Below are 20,302 nucleotides of genomic sequence, written 5' to 3' on the forward strand. Positions count from 1 at the left end.
CTTTTTATCCAGCAGACATCTCTCTGAAATTTGTTTTTAATGCCCTGGGACCTATAGATGGATATACACATCAGACAAATTCTGCTTTATCAATCTTTATGTACCATTCTGGGATTTACTTTTTCAAGTGTGGGTAATAAAATGCTTCAAATAAGTAGGAAACCTGATACATTTATTACCATTGTATGTAATTAATATTTTTCAGTGTCACCGCTGGAAAATACAGATTAATGTTTCTAGCCACTTTTCCTTTTTATTAAAATTATTTTTAATTACTCCTCTTTCAGGATTAACAATTCAATATTGATATACAAAAAAGTAGTAACAACCAATGTCAGATATAGTATTTCTGTAATATTAGAATCCATGTTTATTTACAGCCATGCTGCCTGAACTGTTCCCTTGTTATGAACCATGTTCTGTAATGCTTATCCCTTCCTCACACAGTATGATACCACAGGGCAGCTATAGCTCACCATAGGTCACTCGTGAAATCAAGAATTGAGATGGCAAAGAACAGTCTGTCCTGCAGTTGCTTACCCATCCTTTCATTCTTGAAGACACTTTTTTAAGAATAGGGAGTGATGAATTATCCAGAAAAAGAACTATTTTTTAAAAAAACTTACTTGCATTCTTTTTATATAGTGTAAAGAAGAAAAAGCCTGGAAAACCTTTTAGGTGCTAGGATGAAAAAAAAAAATGAATTAGGAACAAATTGCCCAGAGAGAACATGTATACAAGACAATACAGTCTTTTTGTATCTCATCCTTGCTTTATTTGGCCCTGTGAAACTTTCCCCCGCAAAGAGCACAAGCAATCATTTCTGCCATGTCATCTTCTTTCTGTGAACAGCAAAGAGGGACTGGTCCAAACTTCATCAAGTTCTCTAAATGGTAATAGGATGAGTAAAGATATATAAGAAAGTTAGGGATAGCAATTTATACAAAACACACTAGTCACGTGTGTGATTCTGCCAGCAGGGATTGAACTGAGCAAGTGTATTTTTTTATTGTAAAGTCCTAGAGAAAGAGGAAAGAGAGAAAAATTATGAACAAGGAAACATGGGAAAGAGTAACAAAAAGTAATACACTGACTTTTTCTAACCTGATATCCATAAGGTATCTCTTAGCATGATCAGTCATCTGGAAGGTTTTCAATAAGCATCCAAAGCAGATGAATCAGTGATAATATATCTGAGCTTCAAAAAACCATATAGCCACTAGATAGCAGCAGTGACAGCAAAGAAGCAACTTACTTTCTTTTTTTTCCCCCTGTCTAGTAGTAGTTCGGTTTTTTAAGCTTTGGTAAAATGCTATTGTAGCTCTAAGTATGATTTAACCAGCTCATATTGTGTATTGTCCAACCAGAAAACAAGGAACCAAGTAGATGCATATAAACAATCTGAAGTGTAGTAATTGCTCTTTGTAATCATCACTTGAAAATGCTGATATTTTGGTGTGCAGGGGAGATCAAAAGAAGCCATTCCTATTCACTGCCCTTTATTCCTCTCAGAATGGAATACCAAAGGAGGAGCAGTCTTCAGTCATATGGGCATGTGGAAATCTCTACCTGTTGACACACCTCTCTTTGTAAGATGCTTGCTGGAAAGTCGGGCTCCAGAGGAAGTGTGTAGGAAATAAGAGGAAACAGCTTTGAAGAGTAACTCTATTCTTCTGTTTGTTTTCCTGCTTTTTGCACAATACTGGGGAAAGGACAAGGCTCATCTAGCCAAGCTCCTATTCATATGGAGAGAAGGAAATGAAACAACGTTGAAAATCTGATGCCTCCTTCCTACCATGCTACTCCATCACAGAAAGTACATGATCAACTATTTTGGCCCAACACAGTTCTGCCGCCTTCTGTTCCTTAAGGTGGGGCAGCCAGAACTGGAAATCGTCTGTTTTTATTTATTCCTGGATGGTCCCATCTTAGCACAATCAAGGGCGGGATTCAATTGCACCCATCAGGCACCCTTCCTCTGTCTTTTTTGGCTTAACCTTCCAACCCAAGCCTCAAGTTCTTCCCCTCGATTGGGTTCAGCTCCCCTGTTCTCTGGAAGGCCTGCACACGTATATTGTGTACACACACAAACACATCCACACCCTCTCTCTCTCTCTCTCTCTCACACACACACACACACACGTTAAATACATAAATAAATACATACCTCATTGCCCTCCCTTCCCCGTTGGAGTGTTTGGGCTCGGAAAGTGTGTCCGCAAGAGAAGCTAGGGCGAGCACCCTTCTCTTACAACCCGAATCGCGGGAACCCGAGTTTTTTTTTTTTTCCCGCGTAAGTGTGTGCTGGAAGGAGAGAGAGACAGAGAAAGAGAAGGGGAGAGAAAGAGAGAGCGCGGCCGGGAAAACGGGGGCGAGGGGGGGGAGAGGGAGAGAGACTCTCAGCGAGCAACTCCTGACAAGAGTGTAGCCCGACAGCGCGCCTGAGACTCTTCAACTGGGAGAGCGTGAGAACGCGAAAGCAGTAACAGCCCTTCTCCTCGCCAGCTGCAAGCGCCCGACTAGCACCGGGAGAGAAAAGGCGGGGAGGGGATTCTGGAGGGGCCACAGAGTCACATTCCCTGAATCCAGTTTCTCTCTCCCCCCCCCCAGCCACAACCTCCTCGCTCTCCCCCTCCTCCCCTCCCCGCCTCGCTTTCCCCTCCTTTCTTTCTTTCTCTCGCTTCCCCTCTCTCCCCTTTCCTCCGCCTCACTTTGTCCCCCGCCTCCCTTACCTCTCTTTCTCCCCTTATTTTGTCTCCGCTTCCCCCTCCCACCCCACTTCCCCCTTTTTTAATTTTTTTTTTTAACCTCAGCTTTTGCTGGCACTGCACTGCAGCTGCTCCTTCAGCCAGCCGTCCAGCCTGCTTTTTTTTCCCTTCTCCTCCTCTCCCTTTTCTCTCCCCCCCCCACCCCAGCCCGTTTCACCGGTGCCAGACAAACAAGCGCCTGCCCCCCCCACTCCAAGAAAGCATCTTTTTTTTTGGTGGGGGGGAGGGAGCGGACCGATCTCGCAGATTAGCCTGAAATTTCAGAGGACGGAAGAAAAGCGAAAGAAGCGGGACGAGCCCCTTCCTCCTCCTCCTCCTCCCCCTCCCTGCTCCCCCCACCCCGAAGGGAGAAGCCAGTTATCCTTCTAGCAGCGGTGGCGGCAGCAAACATGATGGCGGCAGCTCCCATCCAGCAGAACGGGACCCATCCTGGGGTACCCATAGACCTGGACCCGCCGGACTCTCGGAAAAGACCACTTGAAGCTCCCCCTGAAGCCGGCAGCACCAAAAGGACCAACACGGGCGGTGGGTATTTCCCCCTCCTCCTCCTCCTCCTGCCACTACCCAATTCCCCACCCACCTTTCCCTTTCCTACCTGCCTCCTCGCCTCGCCTCTCCCTCTTTTCCTTCCCCAAACATTCCTTATTTCTCAAATGTTATCATTCATCAAAATGGCGTCGCCTTTCAAGCATCTAGCAGCCCTGTTTTATTTTAATTTCACATATTCGTAGTGGCGGGGCGGAGTGGTGTGTGTGGGGGGGCGCTTTTCAGCCTTGACCCTCTGGGCGAAGGAGCTCAGAAGTCGTCTTGCACCGACCCTCTTGCACGCGTGGTTAACAGTTGGAAGAACTAAACGAATAAATGGCGGCTGGAAAAAAGGCACTTTCACCCCCGGTTCCCTCTTCCCCCTTTTGTGAGTCGCCAGGTAGATTAAACGGCGGCGGCGGCGGCGGCGGCAGCAGCAAAACTTGTCTTATTTCCTGGCACCACTTTCCTTTTCGGTGGAAAATGTTGCACAGATTTGTGCTTCCTGGGGCTGGGTCACTGTGATGGGGTGTGTGTAAGCGCGCGTGTGTGTGTCAGAGAGAGGTTTGAGGAGGGAGGGCGGGAGTTGTCTGTCTTGGTGCGGTGACTTGTTAGTTAACATCCTGCTCTTCCTGGATGAGATGAGTTATAACGGGACCAGCATCTCCTCTATTCATTTGCACTGGAGTCTTCATAACAATGCACCGAGGCAGAGGTGAATTTATTCATCCAGCGTTAAGAAACAGCAGAAGTAGATAGCTGATGTATTTTAAACGTTTGTATAATGTTTTGGGGGGGATGCACCTGTATCAGCTGGGACGTTGACTCTGAGAGAAAGTGAGGCTGCTCTTAGGTGGCTCCTTGATGAAAGCAAACTTCTAAGATGCATTTAATATATAAAAACAAAAAACAAAGTTGGGCTGTTTAATAAAGAAGGGTCTTAAAATGTGTGTTGCTTTTACATGCAATCCTGTCAGAGCAGCGTTTTTTTTTCTTCCTAGTCCATAGAATTGATGGTGTAAGACCTGTGAAGGAAGCAATACAATTGTTCAGTTATAAAGTTGTTTTATTCATAGTACTGATTATTCTTAACTATTTTGGGACTTTTTAAACTCTTACTTTGAAAGTATTTACATTAACAGTCACTTTTTAAATGCATGCAGGGTTTTAGCTTCCTTTTAACTGAGAAAAATTCTTCTTAATGTCCTTTAATGAGCTTAAGAGATCATTGCTACCAAGAAATGTTGAAGAAATACATCAGGATTACTTAGGCAAATTATCATAACCACATTATTTTGAGTTTTCTTCAGGATAACTTTGAGTAATGCCTTTGATTCCGGGTTATTTAACAAAAAACAGTGTATTCTTTGAAGACTATAGGGCAACAATACATAGCCTTTAGTTCTAACAATTTTATTTCTTTAATTTGATTGTACCATTTTAAGGACTTTGATCTTTCTTGATCATTTTCTTTGCCCCTATGTGTGTGTGTGTCTGTGTGTGTGTACATGTGTGTGTGTGTGTGTAATACACTTTGGCTCATGTTATTGTATCAAGTTAAATAGAGCCATACAGGAACAGTTTTATGCTTAGAATTATATCTTGAATTAGGTCATTGCATCCCATAGCACCACAAATTTAAGAACAGATATTAATTTAATATTGGCTAAACAACTGCAGTCTGTACAAAAGAACGGTGTATTAATATTTGTAAGATAAAGGCATATTTTATAGGTCTGAGAGAAAATGTTTTCGAACATAAATTAACCTTTTGTCTCTTTTTTCCAGAGGACGGCCAATATTTTCTAAAGGTCCTCATACCTAGTTATGCGGCTGGATCTATAATTGGTAAGGGAGGACAAACAATTGTTCAGCTGCAGAAAGAGACTGGGGCTACCATCAAGCTTTCTAAATCCAAAGACTTTTACCCAGGTAGGTGTAAACCATAGTTCTTTTCTTGAATAATTAAAAAGAATCATACCACTACCATTAGTAGTAAAGTGAATTATCAAATGTAATTCTGAACAAATACTAATTTTGGTTATTTTTTTTTTTAAATCAGCTTATTATCTAGTGCCAACTGTGTTGTTCCAATAAATATTTTAAAAATTAGATTTCACCTTTAGTATTTTGTTCAAGAAAATGTCAAATATTATGAACAAAGCCATAAGTTCAAACCAAACCTGTGTGCTCCTTGTAGAATAGGCCATTTACCTTAAATTTGCTATATACTTTGGTTCTATTTCATTTCTTTGTTCACTTATATTAGTCAAAATAAAAGAGAGGAAGTGGTGCTCTTCAGATATTTCCTTGGTATTTGGTTATTTTAGTTGTGATAGTTAATAGAAACCTATTATGAAATAATCGACACTAATGAGAAAAGGAGATGGATGTAGTTTTACTGTGGGCATAAGCATTAACACATTGCATATTATTCACTACATGTTGAATAATGTACAGTGATATCATATACATAATATTTTTTTAAGGTTTCTGAATTCCTGCATAGATACTGATTATCTAATATAAATTAAAACAAGTTCTTAATGTTTATAGCAGTAATAGCTATATTCCCGATAGTGCATTGATTTTGTAATTCTAACAGTGGTAGCTTTCCATTCAGATGGCCTTTTTTCTTGTAGTGAAAGGAAAGCTGCTTTGCATTTGCTGATTGTTTTCAGAGATATGTCTGGGCTTTAAAATGAGTTTAAAAGGCAATTGTGAAGGTAATTGAAAGAAGCATCAGGAATATTTCATTTTTTGCTATCTTGCATTTTGAAGTTTACATTATGTTTGGATACAGATATTGTGCTTAAGTATTTGTGATTTTATAAACAGATATGTGTAGGTGAAATCCACTCGTGAAATGTTTTAAAATTTGATGATACAGTTTATATAATTTTTGGTAAGCATGAACGACATATATGGTTGACATAATTTATAGATAATAATACTGAAAATAACAGTTCTGAGATAATAACCGAGCTGCTAAATTGAATTTGGATACAATAGTTTAAATATAAATTATATATTTGTATGATCCATAAAGAAGATTAGAGATGATGGAGTGACGGAACAGATGCTATGACTGACAGTGCAAATTTGAAATTATATTCAGCTTAAGTATATACTGCGAAGCAAGATTACTTCTGTCTGCTTCTTTACAAGAATTTCCCTCCTAATTTAAATAATCATTAAATGTTTAATTGAATTGACTCCTGGATGCTTATGCAGGCACTTTACTAAAGCTTCAGCTGAAAATAGAAGCTTTGCCTATGTTTAAAAAAATACAAAAGAGATGGTGAGAGGTTTACCACATTGTGTTCCTGTGTGACGTAAACACATTCCCTTTGAAGGAAATGATAGCATGGAGTTAGCTTGTGTAATCTGTAACAGGTGTAGATGTTGCTGTATGACTGAAGTTACACTATAGGATAGCTTTCATAAATTTGGAATACATGAATTAGATTCTTACCTGAAGAGTTGGACATACGTGAGGCACTCAGTTATTACTTGAGCTAGAAATTGTTTCCCTTTTAACCATAAGCCTGAGAAATCTTAATCAACTTTAACATTTTTTAAGTTGACAACATTTGGCTTTATTTCAAACTAAATTTTAAATTGAACTATGCTAATATTATGCTACTCTTAAATTAAAATGTATATTCATATTTATAATTATAAAAGTTCAGTTAATGTGTTAGTAATTTCATACTGTGAACTACTTTTACTGTGATTATTAGTGCTAGAAATGGCTGATACTTAGTTTCATAGTGGATGCTGAAATATTTAAGCATTTTTATGTGCATATTGGGAGCATATTGTGCAATAAAATTATGTAATCCATAATATATGTTTGTATTATGTACTATATGTGTACGATATGTACTATGCACATATAATACTATATGTACTATTATGTACTACATGTGATAAATAGTTACTGATCACAGTAAATAAAAAGTCTTTAAATAATGCTTGTAATTAGTACTGAAAACTGTTTTTTTAAAAAAAAAATTAAAAATTTATGTTAAAAACTTAACGTAACTATTTAAAACTTACTATATTTTCTCATTATAAAATTTTCATTCAGAGTTTAAATGAAACTAGCCAGATATTCAGAAATGATTACCATTATTCAGGCATATAACTAAATAAATTGTTAATGACTGTTTCCTACTTGCAAATTGTTTCCAAATGAAGATTTTCAAGAAATGACATGATTGAATATTGGTCATTTTTCTTGATAAACTGTAAATTGGTTTGATATTTTCTTGCATTCTATGTGATAAATCAATAGCTTTATTTCCTGAAATTCATTTTTGTAAAATGCAATAAGTATTTCTTCTGAAAACTATTATATATGTACTTGTGCATATGACAACAATATGTATGACCCTGTTCTAGTTAAAATACTAGTTATGGGAGAGGGAGGGTTGATATGTTATACTTTGTAAGGAATATTTTAAATTGCTTGATTTTTGTATCTCATCTGAATCCAGTGTGGAATGAGAGGGTTTTAAGAAAATTTAGTAAATAATGTCGAACAATAAATCAAAGTGCGGATGTAATCCTGTTCTCTGTTTCATCTTAAATACATGCAAATGCATGATCGCATACATAGCCAACTATATGTCAATATTTGTCTGGGATTCATAATCTCAAGCTAATCAGAGAGAAGACCTTTTTAAAAGTGTTGTGCAACACAAAAATGAATAATGTTAATGAATTTAGAAAATAATAGAGATTAAATCTAAAATGGTATCAAATCATTTTTCATGATTTTATTTTTAAAGTGTTTATTAAATGCATAATTAAGATTGAAGTTGAAACTTAAAACTAATGCATGAAGAGATTGTATAACTTGGCAGTCTGATGCTTGAAGATGTGTTCCAGTGAAGATGTCATTTTGCATAATGGAACAACGAGATTATATGTCTTTTAAGTTTTAGCATTTGCCCTGACTTTCGTCTCTTTATCTCAAGATGTTGCTTAAATAAAAGAACATTATTACAGTTGTATTGATGTTGCCAACCTTCTTGAGAACTGATTCATAAAGAAATAGTTCTGCTGAATATTCAAATTGGATCACTATGGGCCTTGTGATCTGCAAAATTATTTTCCTTTTACATCTATGTGTCCAGTCATCGAATACAAGCTATTCAAAGGTATAATTCTCAGCTGTACATTTTTTTTAACTTTCTGTTTTAAGAAAAATGAAAGGATTGTTTCTAATAATAGTTCTATTTGTTTTATATTAATGTTGTTTATATATGTTGTGGGGGTAGCTTGATTTACTTTTTCTGTGTATAGAATATTTCTGTTTGTTGGCTTTTTTTTACCCAATGGATTTTTACCATTTACCACATATTTTATAATTGTTAATACTTAACGCTTAACAGAGTTAGGATTTTGGACTTGCTGATTGCATTTACTGTTGATAGAGAAGAGCTAGATTCTTTCAGTTCTAAGTTGAATTGTGCGCTTGTAAAAACATACATTTTTTTTTTAAAAGTCTGTTATTTATACTTAGAGTGAATCCTGACCGCAGAAGAGTCTGATAACTGTTTTTGAGTACAACTTAAAACTGTCTTCTAGTAAAATGTGCACAGGATTTTAGCCTTATATGTAAACAGTGCTAGAAAGATTAAAGTATCACCTTGTGAACTGTTAATTCTTGCTCTCTTTTCAAGTCAATTAAGCTATCAATCTCTATGAATTCCTGAAGCAAGGTTCTTAAATGAAAATGCTGCTATATTCTGAGTATGTTGTATTCTGCCAAGTTACGTCAAGGAAGCTCAGTGTATTTATATGCAACTAAACATTTGGAAGTGATTTCTAATGGAATGTGTTTTGGGATTAGATTATCAATGAGTATAGTTGAGAAATTTCTCAAAGTTGCTTCTCTGTTTTGCAGATGTTACATATCAGTATTGAGTTACTGAAATTTGAGAATGACAAAACTGAAAGAAGACACATACTTCAGCTAGGTTTTGAAATATTAATATTTATTAATTTATTAAATTTCTATTTTAATACAGTTGTTAGATTAGCAATACATAATTATATGATTAATATATGTATTATCTTGCTGAAAAACATGTAGCGGTTTTTATTTTTGTTAGAAAGGAAGATATCCATCTTAGGATAAATCTTTACTATGTTCAACCTTTCTTTTTTATTCATGTTCTATGCTAGTGATGAAATGAATATAAAAGCTCAGCATACTAGCATATTAAGTTATTTCAATCAATATTTAAAACTGATATCCTATTTCTTTTTAAAAAAAAGTTATGTCCAAAGTAGAAATACCAAGTGGTATTTCTCTTGAAGTAAATAGACTTTTACTTACTTCAAATATAATTTGGTAAATGTTCATTTAAATAAAAGTCATATAAAGTTGTCATTCAAAATTTTCATTGTAATTCTATGTGTTTTACGAAACAAAATTATTTTGAAGTGAATGGAGAACATTTCTCTTTTAACTTTCTCTCTAATTTCCCAAATACCATAGGTTTCGAACAATTATTTAATTTTTTTTAAAAATCACTCTATTCAATAGTTTTTTTTTCTACCAATAAGATCTAGTTCTTAACATGGTTGGAAAGAAAATTGTTTTGAATTGTTTTATCTGAATTGTATGTTAGACAGCATAGTTGGAAAGCACAAATTATTGTGAAGTTGAGATTTAAATGGCAGCTTTGTGTAATAATCACCTTTAGCCATAGTTCCAGTTTAAACAACATCTGTAGAAACTTGATAATGTTTGTACTTTGCAGCAGGTGTAGTTGGAGTTGTAATCATTCTGAGAAAGAGTTCAGTTTGCTTTTATGTATCACCAGTCTGGTGGGAATGAATGACTTGATAGACTTGAAGGTTGTCAGTTGTCCTGTGTTGGAATGCTGCAGGTAATTGGGCTAGACTGGTGGGAATTATGGCAGTGCACTTCTCACGTTGCACTGCAGCTGCTGTTGATCTTAATTAATCTGACCCTTAGAGGCTGCAGTGTCATAGCATAAAAGGCAATACATACTACAGATTTGAAGTGCTGTTGTCATGTACTTGTTTTAAAAACAGTTTTAAATGGCTGATCTTTTATTTTCGCTCTTGACTGTGATAAGGACAAATGTTTGAATTTTTTGGGGGTGGATTTTTGGATGTATATAGTTGTAATTTGCAAGATGTGTTTGTACATTTGGATAAGTATTTTGAACATTCTTTTGTTGAAAAAAGTTGCGTTGAAATCAGTAAGAACTATTTAGAAGAAGCATGTGTGGCAAATGCCAGATTAGAATCAGTATTGAATGCAGTGTAGAATACATTTCTTTACATAGAAATGTATTCTTTATATAGATTTTGATTTATATAATTTTGACTTCACAATTAGTGATATATTTTTATATTTACTTATTACATGGGATTTAATTTGGTAAAATAAATAGTACATACATATTTATTTCTCCTAAAATTATTTCGTTGCCTCAATCTGAACAAAACTGTTCTATATACCGAATGCTATTTCGAAAAAAAATATACATCCAGTGTAAAAGTATTTGTCGATATTAAGTTTTAACACAATTTTTAATAGCATAATTGTAAGCATTCTGGTTAATTTTAACAATTCAGATAGTTGAAATTTAAAATTGCATGTTTCTGACTTTGTCATACTTTTTTTCAGTATTATTAAATATTTAAATAATTACCAAACTTTAGAGATTTTTAAACCTTTGCATTATAGGACAGTTATGACTCAGCTACATATTTTATTTTGTTTGGGCCAAATATGCTAGCTTGGCAAGTGCAGCTTTCTTTAAGATACTTTGTATGTTGCCAATTTCAAATAACATCTTATTGTATAAATCACACTTACTGAACAATATTGCTAAGAATCTAATTTATTTTAGTGTTCTAGTACTAAATCTAGTATTCTTAAGAATGCTAGATTTATTTAGTATTGCTAAAATCTTACATGAGAGCCACTTTGGTGCAGTGATTAAATAGACTAGCTAGAAAATGGTAGGTTGTGAGTTCCAGTCCTGCTTTAGGCATGAAACTACTGGGTGATTTGGTGCCACTCACTCCCTCTTAGCTGTGAGAAGGAAACAATGGCAAGCCACTTTCCATGTAGCTCTTCAGAATGAAGACTGACTTGAAAGCATACACATATATAAACTGTCATTCTATAGTTTAAAACATTTAGTAATGATGTCATCATTTCTTTTTTTCTGCTCAATTTTATATGGTCCCTGACATTTATTTTGTGCTGTGTTACATATTGCCTCTTCGGTCAACATGGATACATCATTCTATCATAATTAATAGATAATATTTTAAGATATGGACGTATGGACATTTTTTATTTGTTTTCATTGGCTTGTGGTTTATGTTTCCTGAAACTTGATAACCTGTAACCACTAAGGAGATATTGTTAGTTTAACCTTGAGCATAGCTTTATTCATTTTATCATTATTTATTTATTTATTTATTTGTTTGTTTGTTTATTTATTTATTTTATTTATTTAAAGAATTTATATAGCCACAACAACTCGGAAAAAGTGACTGTGGATGGTCAAATTAATCCCCCGAAACAAAGCAAACGAAAAATAGAACCAAGAGAAAATATCCCACAAATATCAACATACGTCTAGAGAATATATTTTGAGGCAGTAGTTCCACATATTGATATTACTAGCTTTTGCAAGTTTGTTGCAATTAACAAACAAATTAGAAAACAGTAGAGCTTATTAGAGTTTACCAGGTCTGGAATTCAACTTATCTTTAATAGTAGCCTATGCATTCTTTTTACAATTAATGCAAAAAGAGAAAAAAACAATATTTTGGATAATCATATTTATGCCTATACATGTTGAGTAATAGCAGTTTTAGCATGTAATTCCAACTAAAAAATAAATGCAAATTTCACTGTTATATTGAATGTAAAAGTGATATGAAATGATATACTAAATGTAGTATGAAAGGACTTTATATTTGCTGCTTTATGCAATTCAATAAATGTTTAAGTTTCAAAATTGAAGATTTCAATTATTTCTGAAAGCTGCGACTATATTCTCTTCTGCATCCTCTCTGCTGTAACTTTTGTTCAAGCAAAATGTGATATAATAGCAGCCATTGGTGTAGAAGTACCTGGAATGACATCACATAATATCGGTTGCCTTAAGATATGAGCAAGGAACTAAAGTTGTTGTTTTGGATGGTGATCTTGCATAAACAACTACAATGTAGTCAAGGTTTAGATTGGTACATGGGCAAGTTAAAATACCATTTCTGAAAGATAATGATTCATTATTGTAGAATCTCAGATATTCAGATACAGTAGTACCAACAAATAATAATCATCTCTTTTAATCACAATAAAACTAATACAATTTTCACTTACAATAATTAGTTGAATCAAGTAGAAACTTATCCTATGAACTATAATATTATATTTTGTACTTGTTTTCAGAGGTATTATTACTTATATTGTACTTTATATCCAAGGAATCAGTAATATAAGAAATACTTCTGTTTTTATTTAAAACAGGCTTTTCCCAATAGAATTCAGAGTGAAAATGCTGCATTGGCCCTCTCCCATGGTGTCATTTTGATTCTTTCTCTCCCATCCCTTACCCCCTAATCTACAGGTCTGCTAGCGAAAATGTTCAGATGGACAAATAACAGCTTGGGGGCAAGTATGACTATATATAAATGAAAAAAGGACATGATTAAATATTTTAATCTTTTAAATTAATATTTTAAATAAAAGATAAACAGCCTTTAATATTATAAAATATTGAGATATTTAATTATCATTTATCTTGTCTATTTTATAAAGAATTCTTACTGAAGGAAATCCTGTTGTATGGCTTTATTATGTTTAACTTATTATTACATTAGCATGCTTTGCTTCATTGTGTATTTCTGTGACCATAAGAGGTAAAGAGCTAGTTTTTGCCCTATGTGCTTTTGTTATCATTTTTAAAACTGCTGAAAGGGTCTTCCAAGCCATTGAAATGCATTTGGAGAAGGGTTGAACTCAGAAAGGAAAGGTAGACAAAGTCTTGAGTCTCTTCTACTTATAGAAGCCTCTGCCAGATCAAAAAGCCTTCTGTGAACTGAGGGGTAACATTAAATTTTAAACCCTAAACAATTCAAGAGTTTGTTTCTGAGTAAATCTCCATGTTTCTACCTATATTTCTGATCAAATAAGCTAGTGGGTTTAGTTTATTGTGTAATGGACGGGAGTGGGGTCTCCAGAACAGAGTGCTCCAGGTATGAAATTGTGCCCTGTGTGAACTTCAGCAGACTGTGCTTCCGATTGTTTATTATTTTGCTTGGTTTTTAAATCAAGTTTATTTTAATTTGTATTTTATTGTTCATAAGCATTATAGGTTTTGTTGTGATGGTTTCATTTAAGACAGTTTCTTATAAATGGTGATAGGTTGTTCTGAGAATAAGAGGTTGTCAAAATAAACAATTATATGAAGTCATAACGATTTGCTAAATATGGACAGACAAAAAATTAACACTAAATTTAACATTTTATTCTTGCAAATTTACACTGTGATTGGTAGCTGTCCTTGTCTGACTTTGGAAGGGTTAAGACAAACTAGTCCCTCTCTGATGGGACTACCAGGGAATACCAGGACAGTAGACTGGATTGATTACTTGACATATTAGAAGAAAGCAATACAAAACTGCTTCTTAGACCAAGGCTAAGAAACTTCAAGTTTAGGTCACTGAAGACACAAAGTTTCAGTCAATTTGAGGGCATCTTTCTTGATCGAGACAGTATGATTAATGAGTGCAACTTCCAGTTAGTTTTTTTAATAAGTTTGGCAAGTTCAGCTTTCATTTCATGAGATTTAATTTTTAGTGTAATAATGCTTTCTGGTGTAACTGCATTTTTCAAAACTTAAATCAGGAATAATTTTTAAAGAATCTAATTAAGGAAAAAGAGAACATTTAGTGTAGTGGTTTAAGGCACCAGGCTAGAGACTGGGAACCCATAAATTCTTCTCCAATTTTAAAGATACAAAGCCAACTGGGTAGCTTGGCTCAGTGACTGTCCCCCAGTCATTGAAAGAAGGCAATGGCAAACTACTGGAAAAAAAAAAAAGGGCAGAGACATGTTCAGGAAATCAGCAGGTGTCAAGACTGGCTTAAAGAGACAAATAAATAAAATAAATAAATAAATTAGAGGACATTCATAATTAACCTCCATTAGAGTAGCTGCAAGATGAAGGCTTCCTGGTCTGACTTAAAGTTTTGCTGAGTGGAACTTGTAGAAAGGTATTAGCTGCATATTTTATTTATTTATTTATTTATTTATCATATTTGTATACCGCCCTACTCCCGGAGGACTCAGGGCGGTGAACAGCCAAGATAAAAATATAATTTTCAATGTAACATATTTATTCTGTTTACGAGTGTCATGATTCTAGCCAGCTACTGTTGCTGCTATTCTTTCACTTGATGAGTTCTCTTTCTATATTTTTAGCAGAATTTAGTAGGAAGATAGTTTACATGTTTTCCTGTCTCCCCTCTCTCTGTTGGGAAATGCTTTTCCTTATTTCTGTGGTCCTTTGTTCTGTGTTCCCTCGGCCTCTGAAATTCTATGCTCAGAAATTAGTTTGAAACAGTTTGTCACCAGCTTTAGTATCTTTCACTTTCCCTAATCAAAACTTCAAAATTTTAAAACCATTTATACGTATGAGTTGAAATGTTAAGAAAATTATTCAGACAGAAGCTTCACAAAATTATGATTATTACTATATATAATTAATTAAGCATTGAGATGGGTGGCAAACAAATCAAATAAATAATAAAATAATTACTGTCATGCATCTATGTTAATAGAGGAGCAGCATTGGCTATTTACGCACAGTTTAAGGTGCTGGTTATCACCTATAAAGTCCGGTGTAAGGCTGGGAACTTCTGAAGTGGCCTGCCCCAGATATTTTATCTGCCTAGTCTGTACAAGCACAAAATGCCTGTTCTGAGCCTTAACTGCATAAGGTGACATGTAAGAGGCATGAAGGCAGGCATTCTCTATAAGTACTTCTTTGAAACAGCGTATGAGCAAGGATTGCTCTTAATTTTATGACCTTCTGAAGACTGTTTAGAAGATCTTTAGATTGTTATATCACTGTCTTGGAGAAGATAGACAAATAGTTGAAAACTGAGTAGTAAGTTGTAGTGAAATAAGAGGCATTCAAATTTGCCTCTTTTGAGGCAATACTGCTGTAATGTTGTAGTATATTGTATTTATGATTTGCAATAGTGGTTTATTGAAACATAGGTTGGAAGACATTGGAAATCTTATAACCCATTAGTGCAGGTATCTTCAGACTACCTCGGGCAAATATGGCTGTATAATCTTTTTTTGAAAACCTCAAGTGATGACACACATATGACATCAAGAGTCATATTGTTCTACTGCTGAATAGTTCTTGTGGTCAAAAAATTGTTCCTTGTTTCAAGTTGAATTTCAAAATGACTATCAGAAGGCTCCTTAGTTGTCTTTCCTTTAGAAGTTTGTATGTTTAATACCCAGCTCTATTTACTGGAATACCCAGTTCTTCATATATTTAATCTAGTCTTACCACCTTTGTTACTCTTCTCTGCATTCTTTCTAGTTCCTTAGCATCTTGCTTGTATTATAGACAACCAGTATTTTAGATGTAGATAGATCGTATTTTAGATGAAATTGACCAGCATAGAGCAGAACTATTACTTACTATAATCTCAACACTGTAACTCTGTTGATAGAGCCCAATATTGCACAGAGAGTTTTGGCAGCTAGAGTATGTAATTTTGCTCAAGCTTAATCTATGATCTATCAAGATCAAGATGAGTTATGGCGGCACCGTGGTTAGAATGCAGTACTGCAGCGTACTTCTGCTGACTGCTGGCTGATTGCAATTTGGCAGTTCAAATCTCACTGGCTCAAGGTTGACTCAGCCTTCCATCCTTCCAAGGTGGGTAAAATGAGGACACAGATTGTTGTGGGCAATATGCTGACTCTGTAAACAGTTTAGAGAGGGCTGTAGAACACTATGAAGCAGTATATAAGAGTAAGTGCTATTGCTACCTAGATTCTTTTCACAAATACTACTGCTGAGCCAGGTACAGCCTATATGATTTTTTGTATATAAGTGTAGAACCCTACTTGCCATTCACTTGTTGTTTTGAGAAAATGTCCAGTGTCCAAACTGAAAATGTCCCAATGTATAAAGATAATTTTGAACCTGTCTTGTGAACTGTTAGTAATTTTCTTGCAAGCTCTGACTTGTCTGTAAATTTAATAAGCATCTTTTTAATCATTTTTTCTAAGTCATTAATGTTAAAAAGTGCCGGGTCCACGATGAACCCTGAGGTAGACTACCATGTACTTTTCTCTGTGTACATATACATAGATTTATTAAGGATTCTGTATTTAGTATGATTGCTCAATGAAGTGTGAATCAATCTGATAGAAGGACCATTTATCAGGTGGCTTATTGAAGTCTAGATACATCAAATCCATCACCTGTCATTGGTAATCTAATTACTTTGTCAAAAATAAAGTAGTAAGATTTGTCTTGTCTGATCAATGTTTAATGAACTATTCTGGCTTCTGATAATCACTAGTTCCTTTCTAAGTGTTTGCAAACCAATAGCTTGATGATCTTTTCTAGTATTTTTTAAGTACAACTCAGTATTTTCATTACAACTCTGGGTCACAGACAAGTTAAGCAACATATAGTATGGTAAAAACTGAAAGAAGATGAAAACTTGTGGACTAAAACTAATTCATCAATAAAATTTCCCACCAAGACAAACAATAGTAAATCATGTGCTTGATGAAAGAGCCAAATCTTCAAGGTTCATTTAAATAGCAGGAGGGTCAGGGTATTGGGGCAACTATTTCGGAGGGCAGGTGTCATGATAGAGAAGACACACTGTGTCATTTCATATGACACTGTTTTAAGGGTGGGACCTGCTCAGCGCCTCAAAAGACTTACTGGATGGCAGAAACAATGGGAACAGGGTGATTCCTCAACATCATTTGATGTTATTTTCTATATAGCTTAGAATCCTTAGATCAGGGCTGTCAAATTTGTGGGCCGGATACATCATGCGCAGGCTATGCCCATGCCCATGCCCGATTTAGCAAAGGGGAAAAAAGCCCTGATAGGTCATGTGACGCTGCTGTGACGCCGTAAGTTTGGCACTCCTGCCTTAGATTGATTATATGAAATCAGGTGGTTGTCAACTCTTAGCAATTATATTTGTAGTAATCCATGTCATCATCATTATTTTCATCATCCTGCTCTACTTTTTAAAGTTTTTTGTTTATGTATGCCTTTGAGTTAGTTAATCATGAATCCTGATCCTGATCCTGGAAAAAATCTAAGCAGTTTTCTTGGCAATATTTTTGGAAGTAGTTTGCCATTGCTTTCTTTCTAGAGTTAAGAGAGAGTGACTGGCTGAGACTGGTTCTGAAAAGATTTGTGGAACATGATCAATATACAAAGGGTTTATTTTTTTCCTTATCTCCTGTGATTTTTCAGCAAGGCTATTTTAAAGGTTTTTATCCATGGGAAATATTACATTTTAGTTATTCCTGTTTGCTGAAGTGAAAAATTCCATTATCTTTAAGCTCTGTTCTTTCCTTATACTTATTAGCTCATGGTGGGAAGAAGGTAGTTGACAACTGCAATATAAAGTTACATTTCTTGTTGAGTTCCATAGATTATCAATATTTTCTGACTTTCTGTTCAACAATGGCAGGAATAACATATCTATTTCCTGCTTCTGCTTCCACCACAAACAATGCTAACACTGCTAAAATGAAGAAAAGCTGAGATAACTTGGATAGATTATTGCATGGAATTGTAAATTTCATTCTGTAGAAATTAATACTTTTACTCTAATTGGAAGATGGAAGATTCTAGGAGAAAAATTAAACTGATATTGCATGATTACATTCTGCTTATCCATGAATTAATTTGTATTGACTTTTTTTAAAAAAGTATATTATAAAATGCCATGATAATTTTGAATAATCAGTAAGATTTGAATTGTTCCCAATAATATGATTTATTTATATTCATTATGATTAAAATTCATGAAGAGAGGGAATGACTTCTATAATCAGGCAATACTAAAGTTGTGGAATTGTTTTTCCATGGAATTATCTAAGCAATATGCAATGGATTTAAAATTATTTATTATGTCAGGAGAAAGCTATATATTCTAGTACCGTGATGGCGAACCTATGGCATGTGTGCCAGAGGTGGCACACAGAGCCCTCTCTGCTGGCACGTGCGCCATCGTCCCAGGTCAGATCTCCATGGCGTTTCTTTCGTGAGCTTCTGTTTTCTTGCAAACGAAACAGAAGCTCACGAAAGAAAAGGATCTTGCCTCTTGCCACATTGCTGTTGTTGGGAAGACCCGCCTCCCGCCAACCAGCTGGTCTTTGGGTCTCTATGCACGCATGCCCGTGCATGTGCATATGCATGTGCATGTCCGTGCATGTGCATATGCATGTGCATGTCCGTGCATATGCATGCACGTGTTCAGTTTGGGCATGCACACACAGTTTGGGCATGCACACACAGTTTGGGCATTCAGTGTCTAAAAGGTTCACCATCACTGTTCTAGTATATTGAATAAAAACTATAGCTTTCAATTTAAATGTGTAATCCTGTGCCCAAGCAGCACAGATGAATTAGATAAATTCTGTGCTAGGTACCATTTAAAAAGGAGAGAAAAATTAAATTGCTACTATTGTGGTGCTCCCATTGTGAAATCTTTGATGTGGTTCCATTAGGAATACCACATACTGTTCCAATCTTATTTATTATTGATTTATTTATTTTATTAAATTTTTATACCGCCCTTCTCCCGGAGGACTCAGGGCAGTGTACAGCCAGAGATAAAACTCACAACAATATAAAAGTTAAAAGACAAATTAAAAGTATTAAATAATTTGGCCTAAAAAGCTAAAATAAAGACAACCCATTAAAATAGCATTAGGCCAGCCCTGCTTGGTGAAACATTAGCGTTTTGAGGGTGCAGGGAAAGGTGCGAAGGTTTGGAATCCTACGAATCTCCGGGGGCAGCTCATCCCAGAGGGCCGGTGCCCCCACAGAGAAGGGTCTCCCCCCGGGGATCGCCAGTCGACATTGTTTGACCGATGGCACCCTGAGGAGTCCCACTCTGTGGGAGCGTACTGGTCGATGGGAGGCTATCGGTGGCAGAAGGCGGTCTCGTAAGTACCCGGGTCCTAAGCCATGGAGTGTTTTAAAGGTGGCGACCAACACCTTGAATCGCACCCGGAAGACCACTGGGAGCCAGTGCAGCTCGCGCAGGAGCGGTGTTACATGGAAGCGTCGAATCTTGGTTACTGAAGGATTACTGTAGTCTTAAGAAAAGTTGCAAAAAAGAAAAGTAAAATGCTAAAGTGTTAGTAATCACCTTCCTACAAGAAAAGGTTCTAGTGTTCATGGATGTTGAGAATGTTATAATGCATGAAAAAGAAATATGTATTTCTTTTGCTATCTTGAGATTGTCAGGGTTAAATCGATTTAGAGATATGTATCTTCAGATATGTATACCAGTATATAGAATTTACCATGGCAAGATGTAGCAATGGCTAAAATTAGGTGACTTTAAAATGGATTAACTAAATTAATAGAAGATGAATCTCAGTGGCTATTAATCATTATGGATACTTGCAGCTTCCAAATAGCATATGCTGAATATAATTTTCTTGAAAACAAAACTACAAAGAGGTGATACCTGCTGGACTGGGCAGGTTTTTATATGGTTCACAAGGCTTGGGTCTTCTTAAATGCTATTGAATTTACTACAGTGCAGTATAGACAAGAGATTAAGAAATACCAAAATTAAATGTGAATTGTTTATGAGGCTATTATAACAGTTTGAATATATAAAGTTAACAACTTAAAGTTCAAGTACATATGTCAGTACAGTGTATATGTCAATGCCATATTCTATAT

At 35.4% G+C, this 20,302-nt stretch overlaps 1 protein-coding gene and 1 long non-coding RNA gene across 5 annotated transcripts in view; one reads left to right on the top strand and one right to left on the bottom strand.

Moving 5' to 3' along the window:
• Positions 1-1,506: 1,506 nt before the first annotated feature.
• On the bottom strand, positions 1,507-2,288 carry LOC148116421 (uncharacterized). Its single transcript, XR_015729229.1, has 2 exons — positions 2,168-2,288; positions 1,507-1,736 (listed from the first exon to the last, which is right to left on the bottom strand). It is a non-coding gene; the product is annotated as an uncharacterized LOC148116421 (long non-coding RNA).
• A 130-nt stretch (positions 2,289-2,418) lies between these two features.
• NOVA1 (NOVA alternative splicing regulator 1) overlaps positions 2,419-20,302 on the top strand; it is a 144,899-nt gene continuing 127,015 nt past the window's right edge. The window contains exons 1-2 of one of the 4 annotated variants that reach the window (XM_034417943.3): positions 2,419-3,293; positions 5,082-5,225. In XM_034417943.3, coding sequence (XP_034273834.1) covers positions 3,158-3,293; positions 5,082-5,225 — 280 coding nt within the window. In that variant the 5' untranslated portion in view covers positions 2,419-3,157. Of the gene's footprint in view, positions 3,294-3,419; positions 4,009-5,081; positions 5,226-20,302 lie in introns of those variants that run through there. The other 3 variants (XM_034417945.3, XM_034417946.3, XM_087875200.1) reach the window with 3 other exon arrangements.

This window comes from Pantherophis guttatus, chromosome 1 (genome assembly GCF_059756535.1).
Source record: "Pantherophis guttatus breed Tessera chromosome 1, ASM5975653v1, whole genome shotgun sequence".
NCBI lineage: Eukaryota > Metazoa > Chordata > Lepidosauria > Squamata > Colubridae > Pantherophis > Pantherophis guttatus.